The following is a 14,060-nucleotide window of genomic DNA, read 5'->3' as shown; positions in this document are numbered from 1 at the left end:
TCAGGCCTGTTAGGAGACAAGAACTTGTCAAGGTTATTACAAGAAGAGAGAAGAGCCACATGCAACTTCTTGGGACGAATTAAAGGGCTATTTCTCAGTCATGAATGTCTTTATGGATCCAGTGTTGATCTGGCTCACATTTATATAACAAAATACCTGTGATAGCGTCTTAACTCACATATTCTCAAACTGGTGTCTGGACTCTACCTCCCATCAGCCAGAACCCACATTTACAGAATCTGCTGCTTTAATTCATTAATAGCAGTGACTGTGCAGGCCTGTAATTGGAAGCATTTTAAACCACAATCAATGGAGGAACCGCTCGCAAAATCCCACCATTTATTCTCCTACACATTAGGGACATTCATCCATCTCTGCCACTTCCAGAAGGTGCACGAACCGATTGATCTAGTTCAGAGGAGACGCCAAGCTCAGTGCATTTGACCGATGGACAAATAAGTGCTTTTTGCAGGTGGTTGGATGAAACATACATTGTTAACCAAGGAATTTACTTCTGTACTGCTTGGCTTTCAAGCAGCATGGATGCAGTCTCAAAGACAAGCAGCTTCTGGACGCCAAAGACAAACCCACTCCTGGCTTCTTGCTCACGGATGTGGCACCAGGTGGCTTGCAAAGACAGAGCTCCCTGCAGCTGCGTGGGGGCTGCAGCCTCCGTCTCCTTTTGAAGAGAAATCAGTCAAGATGCAGGAGGGCCGAGAGAGTGAGGGGATGTCAGCAAAGGGACAGCGTGTTGAGATCTCAGTCCCTGGCGACGCTGGATCAGACCGACTTCCAGTGGGGCGTTACCTGCCCAGAGAGATTCGGCATCCCGTATCCTCGACTCGTGAAGGGGAGAGGAGAGGTACCATCGGTTAAAATTTGATGCACCAAAGTGGTACAGTCCCCTGCAAGAAGAGGTCACTCACAGGGTCTTCCCGGAACTTCAGCCCAGCTGGGGAAAGCATCTGGGTAGGTCCATTCATCATATGCCATGCTATGCCAGGTAGCGGAGCCAGTGAACTGGCAAGGCCCCAGGTTCAAATCCGCACTCAGCCATGAAGCACGCTGGGTGATCTTGGGCCAGTCACCTTCTCTCAGGCCACTAACCTACCTCACAGGGTTGTTGTGAAGATAAAAAGGCGGGTATGATAGCCCTCTGTACACTGCCCTGAACTCCTCAGAGGAAGGCAGAATGCAGAAAGAGTTAAGTAAGCAATCTAATGCAACATTTAATTACAATTTTTAAGGTTTTGCTAACATTTGTGTCTAAGTTTTACCCATCACTATTTATTAATATTTCATTATTATATACTAATTATTTACTTCTTATAATTATGTAATTAATATTTAATTTTGACTATTTGTAAGCTGCTCTGAGCCTAAGGGATCAAGTATTTATTTTATTTGCATTCCAGCATTCCTCAAGCAGCACAGGGCACCATATACACAGCTATCCTCTTGTTTCCCCTTTTCACAACCACCCTTCGAGGTAGGCAGGTGCAACTGACTGGCTAGAAGGCACCCAGTGCATTTCACAGCTGAATGGGAATTCTGACCTTGAGCGTCCCAAATCCAGCACTGGCACTTCCATAGCTGTGCAGAAGAGAGAGTTTTGAGAAGTACCGCTTCTCTTACCCTTGCGATGCTGTGGTGTGACAAGTTCTCCTGCTGGATTCCTTCTCCTCCTCACTCATTAGAAGCAGAGGAGCCTTCACCTCGGTGGCATTTGGTCACCTTATTCCAAATCACTTCATGGGGTCCAAATTTGAATCCTTGCTTTCCTCCCTCTCCGGTTGCCAGTTTCTGCATCCAATACTAGGTCTTGTGAATCCTCTGTGCTCCCGCCCAGTTATGGCATATTGTTGTAAGCAGTCTAACACGTACATTAGATTACAGAAGCAGGATAGAAAAAGTGTTGATGCTTTTGAACTTTGGTGCCGGAGAAGACTTTTGAGGAGACCATGGACAGCCAGGAGAACAATGGAGCATAGAAGAAATCAATCCAGAATTTTCACTCAAAGCACAAATGGCCAGGCTTAAACTCTCATACTTCGGACACATTATGTGAAAATGCAGCTCCCTTGAGAAGTCCATAATACTGGGAAATGTTGAAGGAAAATGAAGAAGAGGACGACCAGCAGCAAGGTGGATGGACTTGATGACAACAGCCATGAATGCACCACTGAGAGACCTTCAAGGCCAAGTTGAAGACAGTCTTCATCCTGGAGAGAATCTCTCTATGTGGTTGCTAAGAGTCGACACTGACTTGACGCCACTTAATCAATTGATCCAATGCAATATTTGTCTAGTAATCTATTATGTTTTGTTGTTGAGAAGTTAGTCCCAGGGGGGAATCCTGTGTAGAGAATGGTGGCAGCAGGTGGAATCAGAAAGGACAAAGGAGAACATGGCGTTGTTGCCGAGTGTAAGCTTTTTGTTAAATCGACATAAGACTACTTTGTGTTTACGAGGGAAGCAGCTATAAAAGACACATATGCACATCAAGTCTCCTTCCCAGCATCTGCCTGTATCTCCCCACTTGAACCACCAGTTACAGCCCTGGGAAACAGGAACCAACATACAGAAACCCCCAGCCCAGAGCTGGTTTCTTGCACCCTGTAGGAGAGCAGAACTGAGCAAGCCGGATTTCCAAAACAGACACCATTGATCACTTCCAGACAGTTGATCCAGAACAAGACTGCACAACATCTGCCCTTGCAGGACTACAACTCCCATCATCCCCAGTAACCAGTGATGGGAGTTGCAGTCCAGCAACAGCTGGAGAATCAAAATTGTGCAGTCGCGATCTGGATCAATGGCCAACACCCAGACTGTTACTCCTAAGTAGTCTCACTGTAGACAGCCAAGCCAGTTATGACCAACTTGCCTTCCAGTACCAGGAGACGTTAAGGGCTCCTTATTTGGGAAAATGAGGTTTTCCAGTTTCTAACACCCACTGCTTATATATAGCCTTGAGCAAGCGCCCCAGAGCAAGTCACCTCCTTGAGATCTAGTGGCATGCACTATCCATGATAGTTAAAAAGGTGAACTGCAAAATATAGTGACTTGCTGTCCCAAAGGCAACTTTTAAGATACTTCTGTTATAAACCATCTTGAGTAACCATGCTAGGAAGAAGCATACAATACTGTACAGACTTTTACAGATACAAATATAGACATTTTTAAACTGACCAGGACCTCCTACTCTGGTCAATGTGACAAATTGAACGGGACATTCTGAGCTGAAGCACTGACTCGTAACTCCCGCTTTCTGCATTTGTTGTCCTCACCTAGAAACAGGGGCAGCTGCGAGGGGGGCGGGGGGAACTGCTTTGCAGCTGGAGAAGCAGAATTGGCTTCATTTCCACCAGCTGTTCCAGAGGTGCCAGGCATCCGGGCTTGCCGAGCAAAGCACTCTGGGAAATGTAGTTTGCAGCCATCCCAGGGCCTGCCCGATACCCTCTTTCGCCGGTGGGGGAGGGGGATCCAAAAACAGGGCAAAACTGGGGACTTGCAAGTTAGGGCCGAAGAAACTAGCCTCTCTTGCTTAGGCTTGCATTTGCTTAATTGTTTATTTATAGACAGACAGATCTATCTGTCTGTCACATTTGTACGCCGCCGCCCCAAATCTCCGTCTCCGGGCGGCTCACAACAACACAACACAAAAATAAGAAAATAAAATAAATGTATTTATTTTAACAACAATTTTAAACAATTTAAAAGCTTTTTCTTTAAGCTTTTTAATTAAATTAAAAAGCTTGGGTGAAAAGGTAAGTCTGTAAGGATTTTTTTTAAAAAATATATATATTTATTTATTTATCGCCCGGTCTGTGCATCCCTAGGCGGTGCAGAAGATAATCCAAAATAGCTGATCCAGTTTGCAAGATCCTTTTGCCTACTAGGATCAGTCTTTTTCACCATATCAAGCCATTCAAGAATCTGGGCTGGCTTGCACGAGTCTTCCGAGCAGGACAGGAGCCATTGCCAGCCGCACGGCCCCTTTCCTCTACAGCAGCCCAAGCAGCGTGCCTTGCAGGGCCGGCAAAGGGGTCTGTGCGCGTGCCCAGAATGATGGCTTCGGTCTGGAAGGAGGACTCTGGAAAGCCTCCTTTTCTAGCGACCTCCCATCTCCCCTCGGTTGCAGGAGTCCAGAGACTACAGTTCCCAGGATGCCGCGCGCGGCGCCGCGTGACGCTTCGCAAAGTATACTGTATCTTTCTGCTTCCCCGAGGCGGGACTTGGTCGCTGCTGGGGCGAGGAAAGTTGCCCAGAGCGCAGCTGAACCGTCGCTTTCCTTGCGAGGAAAAGGGAGAAGCAAAGGAGAGAGAGAGAGAAAGGGGGGAAGAAGGAGAAGGAGGAGAAGAAAACCACGCCATCATGATGCAAGTGAGTCCCTTCCATGAGCGGGCTGAGTCTCGTTTCATTTCCCAGCAAATTGGAAACAAGAACGCTTAATGATTCAACCCCGCTGCGGCGGCTGCACGGGGGATTTCTGGCTGCGGTGGAGGGGAAATGCAAAGACATACGGTAACCTGGGCAGATGAAATGTCTGCTTCCGATCTGTTTCCAAACTCGCTTTTGACCTGGAGGCTTGTTGATTGTGCCCCCCGCCCCCGCCGTTTCTCAGGCACGGTGTCCAACTTCTGGCCCCCGGGCTGGGCAAATCAGTGGCTTCCTCTCTTTCCTCCCAGAGGGAGATAGATGGCAGGCTTCCTTCTAAACTCACGGCCACCCTGCGAGGTAGGTTAGGCTGAGACTGGGACAGGGACTGACCCCTGGGGAGAAATGAGGCAGGGGGCAAAGAAAGGGTAAAGGGCATTTATGGGAGTGAGCTGTGTCCCACGTATTAGATTTCTGAAACAGAAATTGTGGGGGGAGGCAGATTGGGGGGCAAACGACTTGACTGGGGGTACACTCTCTTCCCCCCACACATGCTAGAGCCACCCTGGGCACAAGATCACCCTGCCGGTTTAAAGGCACAAAGGAGACCTGGAGACTGCCTGTTCCTTGTTTACTGCTCCAACCATTATACCTGATTGCCTACCATTCAAAAAGTGCCCTAGAGCTCTCTGGCGTTCCGCTCTCCCCCAGCGCTGTAGAAGCTGCGGCTCGACTCTGGTGCATCATCCGTGTGCCTTGAGATGGTTCATGCGCCACACCATGTTGGCGCACAGGCACCAAAATCCCAGGGCCCAGCTTCCCTTTCACCTTCCTATATAAGTGCATAATATCTAGACAGATAAGTGTCTGGCTCCCAGAAGCAGGTGCAGGACAGGTCAATGCAGAGTCCATGGAGGAAAAGCGTTTGGAGATGGGTTGGAATCGCTGGCAGCAGGAATCCATGGTGCAGAAAGAGGAGTGTCCCAAGAACATAAAAGCATCCCTAAGTGTGAACAGAGTAGATTCACACCTTTAAAAAAAAAAAAAAGATGGCTTTAAACGGGTTGTCAAACTCGGGTCCTCGGATGTGGTTGGACTACAAATCCCATTACCCCCAGTCACAATGGTCTTTTGTGGTGGGGGTGATGGGGGTTGTAGTCTAACCACATCCGGGGACCCAAGATTGAGAATCTCTGGATTAGGCAGAGGCATGGTGCAGAGGTCCCTTGATGGCTATTGCTGATGGTGGCTTTGTGGAACTTCCATATTCAGAGGCAGTGTGCCTCTGGATGCCAGTTGCTGGTGGGTGGACAGTTGGAAAGGGTTGTATGCCCACCTGTGGGTTTCCTGGAGGCTTTGGTTTGTCCAATGGGAGAAAGCGGATGTCGCATTTGCAGAGGGACTGAGGCGACACAGCTCTGTTTTTTGTTGTTCTTGGCCATGATAGACCCTCCAGCTCCAGAGGCAATCTACCTCTAAATACCAGTTACTGCAGGTTAAGCAGCCAGGGGAAAAGTTTCCTTCTGAACTGGGCTGATTGACAATTTGGAGGTATCACGCTGGCTGTTTTTGGAGACAGAACACAGGGTTAAATGGATTTGATCTCATCCAACAGAGCTCCTGTTGTGTTTGAGCTGATGAGGAGGAAGTTGTTTTCTATAATGCGATCAACCTTGCCTAGTGATTATTGCGTCTGGCTTGGGGCTCTCTCTCGCTCTCCATTTCGTGTGTTGGGATATTTCCATGTGGCAAATATCCATGGAGAGATAAGACAGTGAAAGGGGTTATTCTCTCTTACAGGGCCATGATTTAGACCGCGATTTACGTTCATTGCCTTCCCGAAATAAGAGGGATATTCCTTAGATCCTAGAGTTGTAAGGGACCTCCAAGGTCTTCTAATCCAACCCTCTGCTCAGAGCAGGAAATGGCTGCATTCCTTCCAAATGAACATACGTTAGAGCAGGACAAGAGAGCCTTATTCAGACATAATAAGTAAATGAATAAATAAAATGGCTCCCTGTCCCCAAGGAGCACCTGTCTCAAGCTTAAAAAAAGAAACACAAGACCGACACCAGCAACAGCCCCTGGAGGGATGTTGTGCTGGGGATGGATAGGACCAGTTGCTCTCCGCCTGCTCAGTAATGTTCCGCACTTGCACAGTCTGTACTGTGGAGGTACAGTTATTCCCACGTTCGGTGGAGCACAGTTACAGCAGTGCACTTCAGCCCACTTCACACATTATATTCAACACTCATGACGAGTGTCCAGGGTCCCCAGGTACAGATCGACACATGGGTAGTTATTCACATGTAATGCTGAACACAACACAACGTACACTCCTCTCTGTCGCATTCATTGGAGGGGCCTCTACCCTCTTTTAATACGAATGCACGTACTGTCCACACAAAAACTGGTACCAGTGTGCGGAATCTGTACACTCATACAACATAAGAGAGCCAGCACTAGTTAGAGTGTTGGACTCAACTGGGGAGACCTGAGTTCAAATCCCCACTCAGCCATGAAAGTCACTGGGCGATTCTGGGCCAGTCACTTCTGTCTCAGCCTAACCTCCCTCACAGGGTTGTTGTGAGGATAAACATAACCACACACACCACTCCGGGATCCTTGGAGGAAGAGCAAGATAGGAATGTAAAAATACATAAATAATGTCTGAATTCAGCTTTCCTCTCTGCACCATGCCTTCAAAGGACCCGTCCCCAGATTTACTTTTAGAATGAACGCAGAAGCAGTTCATTCACGTAAGCAGAGCAAAGAGGCACCTTTTTAAAGCAGTGATCCTCTTTACTGAGCAGGGGGAGAGCAACTGGCCCTCTCCATCCCCAGCACAGCATCCCTCCAGTGGCTGTTGCTGGGGTCTGTCATATATTTCTTTTTTAGACTGTGGGCCCTTTGGGGACAGGGAGCCATTTTACGTATTTCTTTATATCTATGTAAACTGTTCTGGGAACTTTTGTTGAAAAGCAGTATGCAAATATCTCTTGTATTCATCATATAACGTATGGACCTGCTTACAGGTGTCTGAGCGCAGGTACAACATAACGTCCGGGTGGGGATAACACTGGATATTGAACTTGAGAAGACAAACATTACATGGTTTTAATTGTTTTTGAATTGTTTGTATATTGTTTTTAGCATTGTGTTTGAATTGTGAGTTTTATGTCCTTTTAAAAAAGTTGTATATGGCCCAGAGCCTCTGGATGGGGCAGTTTATAAATGAAATAAATAATAATAATAATAATAAATAATAACAACCAGTTTTCCCAGGACCTACTGCCCCCTCCTGCAAAGAAAGTTACCCTCTCCAGTGGCTTTTTAAAAAGCCATTTTAATTAACCCAAATGGCTTGTTTACTGATCTCCTGCTCGAGATATTAAACAGAGCTCTCTTAGCTGCTTGCGAAACTGGTTTTGGTTTCAGGAAGGCTGGTGAGGTGGGAGGATGCTGACATCCTCAGCCTGGACCAGTTTCCTCCGGGAGAGAGACCTGCTTGAATTTCTAGACACCTCCCTGCCCAGCTGGGTGCACAGGATCCCGCAGTTTTCTCCATGAAGTTCAGACAGACACTCCTCTGGCAATTCAGTTCTGTTTTGCTTGCTTGTTTGCTTGCCAGGGACCTCGGCCCCAGCTCAGAAAAGCTTTCATGGGGCTGCTTTCGAGTATGACTTAGTCCCATTGAAATGAATGGCATTTAAATTGGCCATGCCTCACTTATTTATTTCGTCACAGCTATTAGTGTGGTCCCTGACCTTTGTTGGGTAATTCAAAGGACCGTAGCTCAGTACTTTGCATGTGGAAGGTCCAAGGTTCAATCCCTGGCAGCATCTCCAGGTAGGGCTGGGAGAAACTCCTGCCTCAAAACCTTGGAGAAATGCTGCCAGTCAGTGCAGACAATACTGAACTAGATGGATCAAGGGTCTGACTCAGCGAAAAGCAGAATCATACGTGAAGAAAGGCCTATATGGACCTCGAAACAGTGGTGCATATGCTGGAAACCTCCAGGCTTGACTACTGTAATGCACTGTATGTGGGGCTGCCTTTGTATGTAGTCCAGAAACTACAGCGGGTACAGAATGCGGCAGCCAGATTGGTCTCTGGGACAACCCGAAGGGACCCTATAACACTGATTGGAAAAGAACTGCCCTGGCTGCCAATATGTTTCCAGGCAGAATACGAAATGCTGGTTATTACCTATAAAGCCCTCAATGGCTTGGTTCCAGGGTACTTAAGAGAGTGCCTTCTTTGTAATAAACCCTCATGTCTTTTAAGATCATCTGGCGAGGTCCAGTTATGGTTGCCAATGGCTCATTTGGTGGCAACTCAGGACAGGGCCTTCTCTGTGGCTGCCCCGGAGCTTTGGAATATAACGTAAAGTGTGCCATTGAGTCGATGTCGACTCCTGGCGCCCACAGAGCCCTGTGGTTGTCTTTGGTAGAATACAGGAGGGGTTGACCATGGCCATCTCCCTTGCAGCATGAGATGATGCCTTTCATTATCTTCCTGTATTGCTGCTGCCCGATATACCATACCAGTTTCCCATACCAGTGGGGATTCCAACCAGCAACCTCTGGCTTGGTTGTCAAGCCATTTCCCCACTGTGCCATTAGGTGGCTCCTTTGGAATATGCTCCCTGTCCAAATAAGAGCATCTCCATCTCTGGCCGCTTTTAGGAAGACCCTCAAGAGGCACCTGTTTTCTCAGGCTTTTGACTGAAATTAATTTTAAACTGTTGAATGGTTTTTATCCTATGCAACGGTTGTAACTTTTTATCCCGTGAAATGGCTTTAATTGTTTTGACGCTGTTTTATATGTGTCGTTTGAAATTGGGTACACCGCCGAGAGATATACATATCAGGCGGTATATAAGTACGACCGGTAGATAAATATAGCCCAGTCCAACGTTAGAGCGCCTGCTCTGTATGGTGAAGGGCCCAGTTTCAGTCCTGGGCTGCAGGTAGGTCAGGGAAAGACCTTTCAGCCTGAAACTCTGGAGAATGGTTGCCAGTCAGAGTAGAGGATTTACTGCTTGGGATAGGAACATAGGACCCTGCCATATACTGAGTCAGACCATTGGTCTATCTAGCTCAGTATTGTCTTCACAGACTGGCAGCGGCTTCTCCAAGGTGGCAGGCTGGAGTCTCCCTCAGCCCTATCTTGGAGATGATGCCAGGGAGGGAACTCGGAACCTTCTGCTCTTCCTAGAGCGGCCCCATCCCCTCAGGGGAATGTCTTAGAATATTCTCCCACTCCAATGCACACCAGGGCGTACCCTGCTTAGCAAAGGGGACAATTCCTGCTTGCTACCACAAGACCAGCTCCCTCCCTCCCCTCTGCTCCGTCAGTCCTCTGAGGTAGCCTGCTTCTGAAGATGGAGGTTCCATTCAGCTGTCACAGCTAATAGTGACTGATCGCCCTCCCTGTGAACGTGTCTATTCCCCTTGTGATCATAATAAGACGGGATACAGCATGAGAGGAGCTTGGTTTGGGTCTGGCCGGGCTGCCCGTAGTTGCTTTATCACGAAGAGTTGAGAAAATCTCTTCACCTCGAGTGCACCATTTCACCTTCCCCATTTCGAAAGAGTTCCCGTAACACAGGAGAACTTCTGGTTCCCCATTTCCTGTTCATGTGACTCGCTGGGAGAGTTTACCCAACTTGATCTGAAATGGCACACGTCCATCTTGCAATTAAGAGTCTTTGGGCTGCTCATCCTTCCCAGGCAAGCCAGGAATTGGCCACCACACCTAGACAAGTCCAGCCTTATGAAGCGCCTCCCCTGCTCCCACACAGTCTTCTCGAGACTCACCAACAAAAGCAAGCAAGCGGAACTGAATCACGCTGTAGGATGGGGCCGTAGCTCCGTGGCAGAGTATCGGCTTTGCACGCAGAAGGTCCCGGGTTCAATCCCTGGCAGCATCTCCAGGTAAAGATGGGAAAGACCCCTGCCTGCAACCTTGGAGAGCTGCTGCCAGTCCATGCAGACAGTCCTGAGCTAGATGGACCAAGGGCCTGACTCTGTATAAGACAGCTTCATATGAGGAGAAGGGCCTGCAGTAGGGGTGTGCACAGAACCGGCTGGTCCTGATTGGTTCGAGTCCGAACTGGACCGGGCCAGTGCGGTCCAGCACTCCCTCACCCACCCACCCCCGGTTGGGTCCAGTGGGGTAAAAAAATGTTTTTTGATTTTAAAAAAAATTGACCCTGGTGGGGGGTTTCTCAGAGGCAACAGAGGGTCCGTGGGGGTTCCCCCTTCCTCCGCCAGCCTCCTATCTGTCCAAAACTGGCCCGTTTGGGCCTTTCTTCCCAGCCTGGCCGCCATTTTGGAGGCCGCCGCACTTGTGCAATGGGCCTCTGCATGGCCTGCATTAGTTTAAAAAAGAAAATTAAATGGGGGGTGTCAGTCTGGGCTTGCACCGAACAGGGGGTGGTTCGGTTCGACCCCGAACCGTCGCACCTGTTTGCACTTCCCTAGCCTGTGGTTCGGTTCGACCCCGAACCATCAAACTGAACCAGTTCAATGTCGAACCAGTTTGCACATCCCTAGCCTGCAGCTGAGTGCTAGGGCCCCCTGCTTGGAAGGTCCCAGGTTCACTCCCTGATAGCATCTCCCGGTAGGGCTGGGAGAAACTCCTGCCTGCAGCCTTGGAGCGTCGCTGCCAGTCAGAGTAGACGATACTGCGCTCGATACACAAAGGGTCTGTCTCAGGAGGGCTTTGCTTGTTCACTCAGGCTCCAAAATGCCGGGACGGCGGTGCTACTGTTAAGGTCCGCAGCCTTAACAGGCACATTATTTAGGCAATATAGAGATGGTCTCGTATGCTATGGTTGGTTCCAGCTTCCCCACCACCTTTTGTGGAATCGAGGTCCTCCATTCTGGAATCGAGGTCCTCCATTCTGCCACTGGGCAGAATGGAGGACCTCGATTCCAGATTTGTCTTTTCACTGTCTTAAGCCAGCAAACTAGTTTTATTTATTTATTTATAATAAATAAATAACATATTTCTGTACCGCCCAAAACTTGTGTCTCTGGGCAGTTTACAATGAAAATCATTTAAACATTAAAACCAGTTAAAAGTATTAAAAGAATAACTTTAAACGTATTAAAAGAATAACTCTAATTAATAGCTTGGGTGAATAAATGTGTCTTCAGTGCTTTTTTAAAGGTTCCCCAGAGATGGGGAGGCTCTTATTTCAACAGGGAGCGCATTCCAAAGCCCAGGGGCAGCAAGGGAGAAGACCCCGTTCCCGAGTAGCCGCCAGGCAAGTTGGCAACAGGGGAACCTCTCCAGATGATCTTAGCAGGCAGTGGGGCTCATGGCGAAGAAGGCATCCTCTTAAAAACCCAGGGCCTAAGCTGTGAGGGCTTGACAGGTGATAACCAGCACCTGGTATTTTGCCTGGAAACGTATCGGCAACCAGTGTAACTCCAATACGGGAGTGATATGGTCTCTCCGAGATGACCCAGAGACCAACATGGCTGCCGCATTCTGGACCAACTGCAGTTTCCGGACTACGTACAAAGGCAGCCCCACATAGAGCATATTGCAGTAGTCCAGCCTAGAGGTTACCAGCAGATGTACTACAGTTCTCAGATCATTCAGAAGTAGACCCCAATAGATCTATTATTTATTCATCTGTTATTATAAGATAGATGCTCTGAGAATCAAGACAAAGAAAAAGACCCTATCGGCTCAGCTGGGCCCTCAACAGTATCCAGAGCATTGATTTAACAACTGGAATGGACACACAGAGTCCATGCAACTGACGCATAGGATCCAACTGGCAATCAAGTCCATCCACACAGAACGACAGACTTGGGAGGGACCTTAAAGGTTATCTAGTTGATCCCTTGCTCAGTGAAGGATGGCCACAAGTGAAGCATGCTCATTGCTGCTTATAATAGTAAGTAGCATGCCTCCTTACTCACTGTGGAGTGAGTACTTCCTGAATGTCTTCCTTGATTTCCCAGTAAGATGCTGCCTGTCAAAGTGAACCATACTTAGGCAGAGCAGCTAGTGGTTAGACTCTGATTGGCAGCATCTAATGTGTGTGATGGGCAATTTCCAGTGATGGAAAGAACCAGTCTCCTTCGAAATATAAGTTGTGACTGGCAGAAAGTTAATCAAAATGTTCATGGTTGTAGTCCAGAAGGATTTGTTGTCCACAGACAAATCTGGTATTCGGGTCCACTGTTCTGCCACAGATAGCTAGCTAACTCCAAGGCAGTGATGCAGCTGTAGCTAAGCACGGCATAAGATACCATATCCATATTGCCTAAATAATGCATCGGTTGAGGGGTCGGCTCTTAACAGCCAGAATTTCGGAGCCCAAATGAACATGGGAAGCCCTGGACACATGTTAAACAGAAAGGGTGGTGGTGTTGTTGGAATTTCCCAGTAACATGGCGGTTCCTTGCCTGTCCCCGCCCAAGTCGGCCTTTAGAGGTTCAGTGCCACGTGTGGAATTTCTATTGGGAAATCCAGCAAGAGTGTGGAATTTAGCACAAAGAAACTGGAGCTACTGGAAGATCTGCCTTTGTATGCGGGCCGGAGATTTGCAGAGATACCAGCCGTGCCCTGCTGGAGAGGTGAGGCCCCAGGTTCTCGAACACGGAGGCAATAGTGAATAGATGGAATAAAGTGTCAGATAATCATAGGCTACAGCGACACCTGCGAAATAGGTTTGTCTTGGGCAGAGTTGGACTACTGCTCCGCCCAGTCTCCGGTTACATGGCAGTGCCTGTTGTTGTTCAGAGGTAGACTGCCCCTGAAGAGGGAGGCTGTATTTAATTGTTCTAAGAGCCTTTGCCCAAGTCTTTGGGGCTAAAAGCCTTTGAGGTTAAGCTTCTGGTACCTGGGTGTGGAGCCTCAAGCAGATCGGTGGGCTCTAGCAGAAGCTGGGAGAACGGGGAAAGCGTTTAGTTTGTGATTGGGGCGGGTTGGTGCTTGCAGGTACCTCAACTCAGTCCTGTGATTTGCTTCTAGTGTGGCAGGGATGTCGGCCCTTGGGTCTCCAGGTGCTGTTGGATCTCTTTGCTTGCTACAAATCAACCACTGCTGTGTGGTCGCCAGGAGTCGACCCCAACTCGACGGCACACTTTACCTTTACTGGAATATTTTAGCGCCATCTAATGGCGCAGCGGGGAAGCAACTTGCCTAGCAAGCAAGAGGTTGCCAGTTCGAATCCCCGCTGCTATGTTTCCCAGACTTTTGGGCAGCAGCGAGATAGGAAGATGCTGAAAGGCATCATCTCAGACTGCACGGGAGATGGCAATGGTAAGGTAAAGGCAAAGTGTGCTGTCGAGTCAGTGTCTACTCCTGGCCCTGGGGTTGTCTTTGGTGGAATACAGGAGGGGTTGACCATTGCCTCCTCCCGCGCAGTAGGAGATGATGCCTTTCAGCACCTTCCTATAGCGCTTCTGCCCGATATCGGTGCTTCCCATAGTCTGGGAGACATACCAGTGGGGATTCGAACCGGCAACCTCTGGCTTGCTAGTCTGGTCATTCCCCTGCTGCACCATTAGGTGGCAGTGGTCAACCCCTCCTGTATTCTACCAAAGACAACCACAGCCAGGAGTTGACTGCACACGTTACCTTTAATTGGAATATGTACCTTGGTAAGTGGCCCGGGGATTTGCAGAGATGCCAGCTGTGCCCCCCCCCCC

The 14,060-nt window shown here is 48.6% G+C and overlaps 1 protein-coding gene across 6 annotated transcripts in view; it reads left to right on the top strand.

The window, feature by feature from the left end:
- Positions 1-14,060, top strand: part of SLC31A2 (solute carrier family 31 member 2) — a 32,510-nt gene that overhangs the window by 8,856 nt on the left and 9,594 nt on the right. Inside the window, exon 2 of one of the 6 annotated variants that reach the window (XM_053281870.1) lies at positions 12,044-12,298. The exons of 1 other annotated variant lie outside the window; for it this stretch is intronic. In XM_053281870.1, coding sequence (XP_053137845.1) covers positions 12,260-12,298 — 39 coding nt within the window. In that variant the 5' untranslated portion in view covers positions 12,044-12,259. Of the gene's footprint in view, positions 1-3,827; positions 4,387-4,407; positions 4,528-12,043; positions 12,299-14,060 lie in introns of those variants that run through there. 4 more of the 6 variants (XM_053281874.1, XM_053281872.1, XM_053281869.1 and 1 more) reach the window with 4 other exon arrangements.

Source organism: Hemicordylus capensis, chromosome 17 (genome assembly GCF_027244095.1).
Source record: "Hemicordylus capensis ecotype Gifberg chromosome 17, rHemCap1.1.pri, whole genome shotgun sequence".
Taxonomy (NCBI): Eukaryota; Metazoa; Chordata; class Lepidosauria; order Squamata; family Cordylidae; genus Hemicordylus; species Hemicordylus capensis.
This window is presented reverse-complemented; position numbering and strand designations above follow the sequence as displayed.